The sequence below is a fragment of the Vigna umbellata genome, chromosome 1, assembly GCF_029865625.1.
Source record: "Vigna umbellata cultivar VRB3 chromosome 1, Vumbellata_1.0, whole genome shotgun sequence".
In the NCBI taxonomy this organism is placed as follows: domain Eukaryota; kingdom Viridiplantae; phylum Streptophyta; class Magnoliopsida; order Fabales; family Fabaceae; genus Vigna; species Vigna umbellata.
In genome coordinates this window covers 40751320-40762906 of record NC_142165.1, presented here as the reverse complement: position 1 = coordinate 40762906, position 11587 = coordinate 40751320, and the positions used below count along the sequence as shown (strand labels likewise).

General features: G+C 29.9%; 2 protein-coding genes across 2 annotated transcripts; both read left to right on the top strand.

The window, feature by feature from the left end:
• Nucleotides 1–292: 292 nt before the first annotated feature.
• Nucleotides 293–4974, top strand: LOC124829999 (aldehyde dehydrogenase family 2 member C4-like). The gene is made up of 9 exons (XM_047303586.2): nucleotides 293–451; nucleotides 658–800; nucleotides 3026–3409; nucleotides 3484–3573; nucleotides 3667–3840; nucleotides 3918–4055; nucleotides 4169–4306; nucleotides 4379–4440; nucleotides 4537–4974. Exons 1-9 carry the CDS (start codon nucleotides 349–351, stop codon nucleotides 4808–4810), a joined length of 1506 nt encoding a protein of 501 aa, XP_047159542.1. The 5' UTR covers nucleotides 293–348; the 3' UTR covers nucleotides 4811–4974.
• Nucleotides 4975–7841: 2867 nt separating this feature from the next.
• Nucleotides 7842–10346, top strand: LOC124830000 (aldehyde dehydrogenase family 2 member C4-like). The gene is made up of 9 exons (XM_047303587.2): nucleotides 7842–8020; nucleotides 8177–8319; nucleotides 8402–8785; nucleotides 8879–8968; nucleotides 9061–9234; nucleotides 9339–9476; nucleotides 9559–9696; nucleotides 9791–9852; nucleotides 9938–10346. The coding sequence occupies exons 1-9, from the start codon at nucleotides 7897–7899 to the stop codon at nucleotides 10209–10211; spliced, it is 1527 nt and encodes a 508-aa protein (XP_047159543.1). The 5' UTR covers nucleotides 7842–7896; the 3' UTR covers nucleotides 10212–10346.
• The last annotated feature ends 1241 nt before the right edge of the window (nucleotides 10347–11587 follow it).

The following is an 11587-nucleotide window of genomic DNA, read 5'->3' as shown; positions in this document are numbered from 1 at the left end:
AAAATGGCAGACAAAATTATGAGTTAATGAAATGAAAGAAAAAAAATATTTTTTTAAGGGTGAAAAAAATTATATGATATTTGTCACCCCTACTTAATAAATTCATAAATTTAAATTATATTTTATATAATAGAAATAGAATATAATAATATATTACATTTATTATAGGTTTGGGATATTATATTACAGAATAGGCATCTAAAGTCAATAAAGAAGCGAGTTTATTCTTTTTATTTTATTACCCTTGGATGATATTTGTGGCGTGTATATATATGAGTGCTTTGGTTTCATTATGTTTGTATTATACATTTCAATTCTGTTTTGGTTAGCAAAAGTAGAAACAGAGTGATGTCAGGTCTTAGCAATGGCGACGCTGCCTCCGTCAAGAAGCTCCCGTCGGTCAAGTTCACCAAGCTTTTCATCAACGGAGAGTTTGTCGACTCTGTCTCAGGTCATCGTCTTCTTCTTTTTAGAACACTCTTTTTTGTGGTCTTATCAGAAGTCCTGTAATTAAAAATTAATCTAATTTAAAATATATAATCAACATAAATTTTATTTTACGAATTGATTTTATGAAATTGAAATAAATTTAAAAATTCACCAGTTATACTACATTTCTTAACACCTTTCGTTTTGTTTTCTCTGTATTATTGACAGGAAAGACATTCGAGAGCATAGATCCAAGAACTGGAGAGGTTATAACAAGGATCAGCGAAGGAGATAAGGAAGACATAGACATTGCTGTTAAAGCAGCACGTCACGCCTTTGACTTTGGTCCTTGGCCTCGCATGTCTGGCGCTGTACGCTTATTTTTCCTTTCTATTATTGTCTATTTTTTTTTTTACTTTTTAATTATCCATTTTTCAATCATAAATAAAAAATATTAAATGATTTCTTTTTTTTTAACGAAAAACCTTATATAGTAATAAAGAGAGTATCTTGGGCATTTCCACCTGCATTTTCAAAGGTTACATCTTCAAAACTTTCTAAAATAACTATAATGTCCTAATTAAAACGTGATTAATTTTTAATAAAAGTAGAAAAATCTTTTGATCAGATTTTTTGATCCAATTCTCAATCTCCATTAAAATATCTTATTTTTATAATTTTAAGATATATATAGTTATTTTTTAATAAAATATTAAAATCTTCTAAGTATATAAATATTTCAATTTATTAAATTAATTATAAATTAAATAATTTTGTTTGTAAATATTTAATATTTATTTTAAATTATTTTAATGTATTAATAATATTTAACACAACTTAAAAACATATTTTAAATTTTTCATATCATTTTTAAATAAATTTATCAATTTTAAATAAATTTATTTTTTCATAAATTAAATTAATTCATAGAAATTATCTAGTTAAACATTTAAAAATTAATATAATAAAATATTTTAAAATAATCTAATAAACATTTATAAATAATATAATTAAAAAATTATCAAAAACAGATATGAAAATCCCAAAAAAGAAACATTGAATTTCGAGATTCAATGTTTTTCTTTTCATATTTTCGTATTTGATACAATATTTTTTATGATAATAACTTACATAAATCTTTCATTTATGAATACATATATACGTTTTATTAGTTTTATTTGTTATTGAATATTTTAATTTTTCAGCATAAATTAAAATAATAAACACAATATAAATGTTAATTTTAATATGATAATAAAATCATAAATGAATAATATAATAATTTATTATGATAATATTTACTAAATCTTATTAATTAGAGGATAAATTTGAAATTTAAAGGATGAACTTAGGGTGAAACACCGGAGTATGTTTAGCAGTCGAAGTAAACGAAAGTGACAAATTTACTTATAGAGTCATGTTCCTAAATAATTAGTTAATATTTAATTTTACTATTCAGATATAATTGAATATGTATAAGTAAATAAGAAACCCGAGAAAATCTGAGATTAATATTGTTGTGATTCAAGAATAATGTCATCATGAATATTTAATGCTAAACCGTGTGATCCACGATATAGCTGTCGATCTTACGAATTTCAATTTGATATTGTTTATTCTTCACACTTTAATCATTATTTTAAAAAATTCTATTATCATTTTTATATATTTAATTCAGTTTTTTATAATAGTAACATTTTTTTTACAATTTTCTTTAAAATTATATTAGTGTATAATTTTGTCGTCAGAGTAAATTAAATTTAATACCAAAATCCATTAAACTAAATTCATAAACTTTTACATGAATATTTCTAAACAAATTCCACTTAAATTTTGTTAAATAAAGACTTATAATAATGTCGAGTAACCTAAGTGAAATATTGGATACAAATATAAAATGATATAAAATTAAAGTTTAAAAAGGTAGTACTTTAATTTATAACAATATGATGACAAAATAATAAAATTAATTTTAATTAGACAGTTTGGATTGATTGGAAAAAAAAACTTATTAGACATCTTATCTATCTCTAAATTATTACATACCGTTTTTAAAATTGGAAATTTGTTTTTTACTTAAGACCTCTTAATTTTTTTACATATAAATCATATTTACATTTGAAACACACTAAGAGCATTATTAGGAAGTAAGGATGGTACAAAAAAAGTTGTCTCAGTTATAATCTTATTCACTTTTTTTTTTTCAATTAAGAAATTATAGTCATGGAGAATAAATTTTCACGTGCTTGTTTAGCAAATTTTATTCAGTTTCTCTTTTATCTTATTTTTTTTCGATTGTTCTGATTTCCCTTTTTTGTGTTGGATAATACATAATTTAATTTAAATTCACTTAAATCTAATTAAAACTGATTAATTCATATACTGATACTAAATAAACCAAAATAATTCAAATTTAATTTGTTGAATTTTACACTAATAACATCAAAAGTTATGCTGATGACATTTTTATTTAGCAAAATATTGTTTTATATTATTAGTACAAGGTCATTAAACTGTTAATTATTTCAAATGTAAAAGTTTTCACGTAATTTTGAGGTTTGTTCATGAAAACTGACAACATGGATTTGATAATCAGGACAGAGCTAAAATACTAATGAAATGGGCGGAACTAATTGATGAACACGCAGAAGAACTTGCAACACTGGATGCCATTGATGCAGGGAAGCTGTATCACATGTGTAAGAATTTGGAAGTTCCAGCAGCCGCAAACACTCTACGTTACTATGCAGGTGCTGCCGACAAGATTCACGGAGAGGTCTTGAAAATGTCTAGAGAGTTCCATGCGTACACATTACTGGAACCAATTGGTGTTGTAGGACACATAACTCCTTGGAATTTTCCCAATTCCATGTTTTATATTAAGGTTGCTCCTTCTTTAGCTGCTGGTTGCACCATGGTCATCAAGCCTGCTGAGCAAACACCCCTCTCTGCTCTGTATAACGCTCATCTTTCTAAGTTGGTACGTATGTGTCATTTTCAACAAATATCAAGCATGCATGGCTCTTTCACCATGGTTTTCCTTCTTCTTTGAAGGCTGGAATTCCAGATGGAGTGATCAATGTTGTGACAGGATTTGGCCCAACTGCTGGTGCTGCATTAAGTTCACACATGGATGTTGATAAGGTGCTTTACAGACTCAAATATTTACAATTATATAACGATCTTAATTAAAGAACACTGCTTGAATTATGTTTCTTAAATTGGTGGCACCTTCAGGTCAGCTTTACCGGTTCAACCCAAACGGGTCGTGAGATAATGCAGGCTGCAGCTAAGAGTAACTTGAAACAAGTTTCACTTGAATTAGGAGGCAAGTCGCCCCTCATAATTTTCGATGATGCTGATGTAGAAAAGGCTGCTGAGCTTGCTTTGATCGGGATCCTATATAACAAGGTGATAGTGCTTTTGGTAATCAAATACAAATACCATCTGATTATGTTATGCCTTTGCCAACACTTAGTTTCTTGTAGGGAGAAGTTTGTGTAGCAAGTTCTCGTGTATTTGTGCAAGAAGGGATCTATGATGAATTTGAGAAAAAATTGTTGGAGAAGGCAAAAGCTTGGGTGGTTGGAGATCCTTTTGATCCTAAAGTCCAACAAGGACCACAGGTAAGAAAATTAGGCAAGACACAATTATGTCTACACCAGTTCTAAAGTACAAAAACATAGTTCGGAAAATACTATGATGTTCATCAATCAGCTAACAATTTTCTGTATGTTAGGTTGACAAGGAACAGTTCGAGAAGATTCTTTCATACATTGAGCATGGAAAGAGAGAAGGAGCAACGCTTTTAACCGGTGGTAAAACATTGGGCAATAAGGGCTACTTCATTGAGCCAACAATTTTCTCTGATATAAAGGTAAATTCCAGTCATGAAAAGGTTAATTATCTTTAGCATAATTAGATAACTAACCATCGTGTTTCCGTTTAGGACGATATGCTCATAGCACAAGATGAAATATTTGGCCCTGTGATGGCGTTGAAGAAGTTTAAGTAAGTTTGTTTTGAGGTTATGTTGTCATGTTTCTTATTGATTATTGTTGTGTTCTGATATTTATTATGTTAATTATTATGATATGTGAACAACAGGAGCATTGAAGAAGCAATTAAGAGTGCGAATAATAGTAAGTATGGGTTAGCAGCAGGCATAGTGACAAAGAATTTGGATACAGCAAATACTGTGTCAAGGTCGATTCGTGCAGGTACCGTTTGGATAAATTGCTACTTTGCCTTTGGTGATGATGTTCCCTTTGGAGGGTACAAGATGAGTGGATTTGGAAAAGATCATGGCTTGGAAGCCCTTCACAAATACTTGCAAGTTAAATCTGTTGTAACACCTCTTTACAATTCTCCTTGGCTTTGAATTTATCTATAACTTGGATTATCAATTTCCACTTCTCATAAGTCGTGGAAAATCAGTTCTTCAACAATGTTATTGTCAATTCCTTCTTCTTTTTTTGTTGTTTTCACTGTGCAATTATGAAAAATTAATGAAAGAAAATAGCAAAAAAAAGTAATATTTATCTATTTATTCGTGCACTTGTTATTTGAAAAAATATTAAATTGTCAGACTCTCGTAAACTCAGTGGCACACTTTCTTCCAACTTACATCATGGGCTGCTTATAGCTTCAAATAGCCTTTCCTAAAAATTGAAGGAGTGTTACTCCCTCCACCACCCCATTTTCTCCCTTCACCTTCCAAATTTTTTTTTAAATTTCAATCTTACCCTTTTTACTTTTTACTTTTTCACTTTCACTCTTTCTATTAGAGCCAAACCCCCACCCCCACTTTCACTTTCTCTTTTTCTTTTCAATTTTCACATTTGTTAACACATAATCTAATTAATCCCTACAATCTTCTTCGCCAACAGTGTCACGAGTTCCCTTCACCTTCTCTACATCACCACCATATATTACATCATGTGACTTTGAATATCAGAACTAGTTTATTAAATCTACACCACATTGAGAAATCCTCACATTCACATATGTTGATGAACTACCACATGAAATTTGTTGTTCAAATTATCAACCTTTTTTCATTACTTTTTAAAAAATATGACAAAAGTTATCAAACCATATATAATATAACGTAACTAAGCTTTCGAGAATAAAAAATGAAGAAAAGACAAAAATGGAGAATGGTGTTAATGGATGTGAAAATTGAAAAGAGAGAAAGTGAAAGTGGGGTGGGGGCTTGCCTACGAGGGAAAGAGTGAAAGTGAAAGAGGATTAGGGTTTTAAAAAATAAAAAGTAAAATAGATAAAAGCAAAAGTAAAAAGGGTAAGATTGGAATTTAGAAAAAATTGGGGAGGTGGAGGGAGAAGATGGGGTGGTGGAGGGAGTAACACTCAAATTGAAGGCATGATCAGCAACGTTGGAGTTGGGCGTAAAACACCAGCAAAATCCAAAAATATATGGTCTTGGGCTTCCGAATCTCAAGGCTTTAAACGAGGTATTTCTTCATCGGCTATTGCTTTCTGCACCCTGTCATTACTAAATGCAGCCCTATACTTATAGAAAAAAAATACTTTCTCTCACTACACCACATCACTGTTCTCTGTGCCTCGTGCCACGTGTCCCTTTGATTGTTCCTTCAGGTCCCACACATTGGTCAACCTTTGGGTCTGTTCCATTCCTCTTTATTACAATTCTCTCGAAATTGACAAAACAACTTTTATTGTTCATTACATATAATCAAAATACATCATGGAAACCAAGAAAACAATTTTAAAAATCAAAATATAAAATATCGTTAACATTTATATTTTCTTTGATAAACTTCTCTAGAAAAAAAAAAACTTTTCAGTAAACTAAAATTGGTTACATATAAATTAAAAATAGAAAACGAGAAACTATTGATATATTTAGATGTTTAAAAATAAGAAAAATAAAATATTTTTACAAATTAAAATCAATTATAAAGTTTGAAATAAAATTGAAAAACAAATATATGATAAAGTTTTATATTCTTATGACTTAACGACGTGTTGAGAGAGATATTCATCATTTTATATGAAGACTTTGTATATTTGAACAAATACTCAGCTCAACAAGAAGAGAATGAATGAATATTATTGTGTAAAAATTACTTTTGTAAAAAGAAAAAAAAATGAATTATGTATACAACATAGGATCTACATAACATAAGAAAACACGTAAACCTAACAGAATAACAAAAAGAAGTTATAAACTCATATAAGCTTGATAACTTAAAATCGACCATATAAGTTCGATCCATGTAAGCTCTACAATACAAATTCGACTCATTTCATTTATGTTATTTTGAGAGGTTCTTTCTAGAATGAATGTTAAGTATTTAGTTTTAGTTTACAAAATGAATATAGTTAATTTATATATATATATATATATATATATATATATATATATATATATATATATATATATATGTATGTATGTATGTATGTATGTATATTAATTGATAATGCATTTCACACTCCCCAGTTTTCGTCAGTTTCTACTTTTCTTTTAAGAAAATATAGTTTTCCCATTTAAATTTAAGTGAGTAGTGATGCCAGCTAGAAGTGATTACATATCTCACATTTACATGATTGTTAAAATATTCATAATTTAATGTTAACTTTTTGTGAGCACTTGCTAATGTTATATTACAGAAACGATACTTGTGAGCAAATAGTTTTCAATCATTTTTCTCTAATGGTATGATTGCTCCACCTAGAGCTACAAATATAAAAACATTTTTGTTGAAGTAAAAGTTGCAAAAAAATCTTAAAAGTGCTATCAGAATCTAGAAAAAATAAATTAAAAAGTCGTCCAATTAGCATTGCAACAGAGATAACTTAGGAAAAAAAAACATGCTTTTTAATAAATGATTTTAAATGAAAAAGTCGTTCAATACACTGCAACAGAGATAACTTAAAAAACTCACCATGCTTCTCAATAAATGATCTTTTGAACCAATAATTTTGTATAGAATAATTTTGTTCTTAATATATTTTTAAAAAAGTAAAGAAATAAATAGCTAAACATATATAAGTTTTAATTAAAATAATAAAATATGATAAACTTTGAATCTATAAAAAAGTTGTATGCTGAAATAATAATATGTTAATTAATTTTATTAATTTTATTTTTCAATCAATATTAAAATATAATTTATCATGTCTTCTGAATATAAGATTATGATGTATTTATTTCCCGATTGATGCATTTATTGTTTTATATTTTGCACTTTCTTCTTATTTCTTAGTCGACAGGACATCTTCATGAACAGAGATATCTTGGATACGTAGAATCAAACAGACATAAGAGAAACGCCGTGTTAATTATTTCATTTTTTTAATGAACAGAAAATGAAGTGAGGTTAGGTGGAGAATAATGCTACGCACCCATTCATGTTCTTGTTTTTATATATAGGTACATTATCATGATCATAAATTCCACTGTAAAGGAACCTCTCAGACCAGATGCTGGCAAAGATGAGTGCTCTCTCTGTTTCCAGTGACACCCACAACAACTCCTTCCTCAACATGCCCACCATCAAGTTTACCAAGCTCTTCATCAATGGAAATTTTGTTGATTCCATATCAGGTTCATACTGTCATTTACTGTAGATTATAACTATTGTTACTTTTCGTTTTTAATTAATGTTCAAAGCTTAATTAGTCAATTTTTAGTATATAACACCGTAAATCATTGTCATTGTTAACAAACTGGTTCGTGATTATTTAAATCTAAACAAAAAAGGGAGGACATTTGAGACTATAGATCCAAGAACAGAAGAGGTAATTGCAAGAGTGAGTGAGGGAGACAGAGAAGACATTGATGTTGCTGTTGCAGCAGCACGTGAAGCGTTCGACCGAGGTCCATGGCCTCGCATGGCTGCCTCTGTACGTCATTCTTTTCCCTTCTATCGTCCGTGATCCTCTTTAAACAATGTTAATTGATATTAACACTGGTATGGTAGAACAGGAGAGGGCAAAGATAATGATGAAATGGGCCGACCTAATTGAAGAAAACATAGAAGAAGTAGCAGCATTAGATACCATGGATGCTGGAAAGTTGTATTATTCCAACAAGTTTGGAGAAATTCCAGCAGCAGCAAATCTTCTGCGTTACTATGCAGGAGCTGCTGATAAAATTCACGGCGAAGTACTAAGAGTGAACGGAAATTTCCATGCATATACACTGATGGAACCGATTGGTGTTGTGGGACACATAATTCCCTGGAATGCACCCAGTCACTCATTTTTCATCAAGGTTAGCCCTTCCTTAGCAGCAGGCTGCACCATGGTCCTCAAGCCTGCCGAACAAACACCTCTCTCTGCTTTGTTCTATGCTCATCTTGCTAAGCTCGTACGTATCAACACACTTGCATTTCTCAATAAAAAATGTTAGCAAAATGAGTTTGATTTAGGTCTGCACTAACTAGGTTTGTCCCTTTTAAAGGCTGGAATCCCAGATGGAGTGCTGAATGTAGTACCCGGATTTGGCCCAACTGCTGGTGCAGCAATAAGCTCGCACATGGAAATTGATGCGGTGATAATTTCAAATATTTACAGCTATCAATTTCTTAACTAATTTTACTGCTAAATAATTTCAATTTCCTTTTCTGTATTGTGCACCTTTAGGTCAGTTTTACTGGTTCAGTTGAAGTAGGGCGCGAAGTGATGCAAGCTGCTGCTAGGAGCAATTTAAAACCAGTTTCACTTGAATTAGGAGGCAAGTCTCCTCTCATTATTTTCGATGATGCTGATATAGACCAGGCAGTGGAGCTTGCAATCATGGGCATCATGTATAACAAGGTCAGTTTTTCTTTTTCTTTTTTTGTTACAAAATTTTGATCTTTCTTGTATAATATAATGAGCCACATTTATATTTGGAGCCAATTGTCGCTTATGATTTTCAGGGAGAAGTTTGTGTTGGTAGTTCTCGCGTGTATGTCCAGGAAGGGATCTATGATGGATTTGAAAAGAAATTGGTGGAGAAGGCAAAAGCTTGGGTCGTTGGGGATCCTTTTGATCCCAAATCGCAGCAAGGGCCTCAAGTAAACATTCATTTACTTTCTCTTTTTTCTCACTTTCATTCCTACTTGCAGTGAAATTTATCTTAACTCGTTTTCTACATAGGCTAGCAAGGACCAATTCAAGAAAATACTTTCCTATATTGAGCACGGAAAGAAAGAGGGTGCAAAACTTTTGACCGGAGGTAACAGAGTTGGCGATAAAGGTTGCTACATTGAACCCACAGTTTTCTCCAACGTAAAGGTGATTTCTTTCTATATATTGTGGCTATCTTTAACAACTTAGTTTCATAACTAACAATCTTGTTTCCATTTTTCTGATACAAAAACTTGTTTAGGACGACATGGTTATAGCACAAGAGGAAATATTCGGCCCTGTATTGGCATTGATGAAATTTAAGTAAGTTTCAGAATTTAGTTATGTAATGTTTGTGGGTTTGTGGATTTGTTGATGAGGATTGAATTTAAGTATGGCATACAAACAGGACAATAGAGGAAGCAATTAAAAGTGCGAATAATACGAAGTACGGTTTAGCAGCAGGCATTATGACAAACAATTTGGATACATCAAACACAATGTCAAGATCTATTCGTGCAGGCATTATTTGGATAAACTGCTATTTCGTTGCGGGGAGTGAAGTTCCTTTTGGAGGGTACAAGATGAGTGGATTTGGAAGAGATTTGGGCATGGAGGCCCTTCACAAATACTTGCAAATTAAATCTGTTGTTACACCTATTCGCAATTCTCCTTGGCTTTGAATAATTCAACACCCATATGTCTGTCTCTTTCTATTTTCGCAATAAGTTATGCTTTAACTCCTTATGTAATGTCATTTAGAAAAAACACTTTGTTTCTTCTATTATCAACTATATATGAATGCTTCTTTTTGTTTATCCCTTTTAATAATAGATGTGGTTCAAAATAATAAACACATTTTTATTGATGTCAGATTTTAATTATTGTTTTTGTCTATGAGATCGAGGTTGAGTTATCTTGCTTGTCTTTTAATTCTAAGTTAGGTCGTAATATGTTCTAGTACTAGTGTCATTCAAATGTTATTTACAGAAAGTATTTTGATGTTCAAGTTATTTTTTGTCTAAATAGTTTTACAATAAATATATAAACTATTTGGATATCAAACTTGTATTTATAGACTTTAGTGTTGGACTTCTAAATAGGATCAGTCCAATTAAACACATACACTAGTAACCTGGTTTAAGTTAAACCTAATTATTCTTAATAACTGATCTTATTTGCGATTATTTCATTATTTGATGGTCGACAGTTTTATCCATGATTGACCGGATAGTTATATAATCTAATTGTAATTTTATTTTTTATAAAATAAGTCAATTATTCACAATCATCTATTATTTTCACTCAGTTTTATACATGTGTTGTTACGGAAACACACTAAGAATCTTTTAAAAATAAAATATAGTTTCAATTTACTTTTCAATTAAAAACGATAAGATATTTTTACATTAATCATAAAAATAACATTGATTAATCATAAGTATACAAAATCTAATTAAAAAAAGAAAAAAACGGATCCGTGATATCGATGGGCTTACCAGGCTAACCGATCTTTATGGGCCGAAAACATAAATGTTCTTATGTCAATTTCTTCCTGTATTTCTCATTTCATCCTTTTTGGATTAAATTAAAAGTTATATTTTACTTTAAAGTTGTATAATCTAATTTTATTTAAATGAAAAATGATTTCTGAATTACGCATTTTAAAAAATACTTTTTAATTTTGAAATTATATAATTAAAAAATAATAAACTTATATAAATCCAGGAAGAAAGTTATAAGGAGCAGGAAGAAACTACCTACTTTTATTAGATACCGCAAATGGACTCTGTTTATTATGATCAACACGATTACCACAAATACTCTCTAATTTCATAATTTTAAAATAAAAGAATTAATACACTAACATAATTTAAATGCCTTAATATTTTGTCTTTTTGTATATAACTCTCATAATTTAAAGATACTTTAACACTATACAAATTTATCTTAAAACTTTTTAAAATAGTCAAATAACCTTAGTAAGAAAGACTTATTATATTATTCCCTTCCTTGTTGACAATTCACTTATACTTTTCTATTTTATAATTTATTATTG

Excerpts from the sequence above, each read along its gene's own strand:
- LOC124829999 (XM_047303586.2), top strand. The coding sequence starts at position 349 with ATGTCAGGTCTTAGCAATGGCGACGCTGCCTCCGTCAAGAAGCTCCCG. Across the intron at positions 3,841-3,917 it reads TCGGGATCCTATATAACAAG|GGAGAAGTTTGTGTAGCAAG; the intron begins GTGATAGTGCTT and ends AGTTTCTTGTAG. Across the intron at positions 4,307-4,378 it reads CAATTTTCTCTGATATAAAG|GACGATATGCTCATAGCACA; the intron begins GTAAATTCCAGT and ends GTTTCCGTTTAG.
- LOC124830000 (XM_047303587.2), top strand. The coding sequence starts at position 7,897 with ATGCTGGCAAAGATGAGTGCTCTCTCTGTTTCCAGTGACACCCACAAC. Across the intron at positions 9,477-9,558 it reads AATCGCAGCAAGGGCCTCAA|GCTAGCAAGGACCAATTCAA; the intron begins GTAAACATTCAT and ends TTTTCTACATAG. Across the intron at positions 9,853-9,937 it reads TTGGCATTGATGAAATTTAA|GACAATAGAGGAAGCAATTA; the intron begins GTAAGTTTCAGA and ends GCATACAAACAG.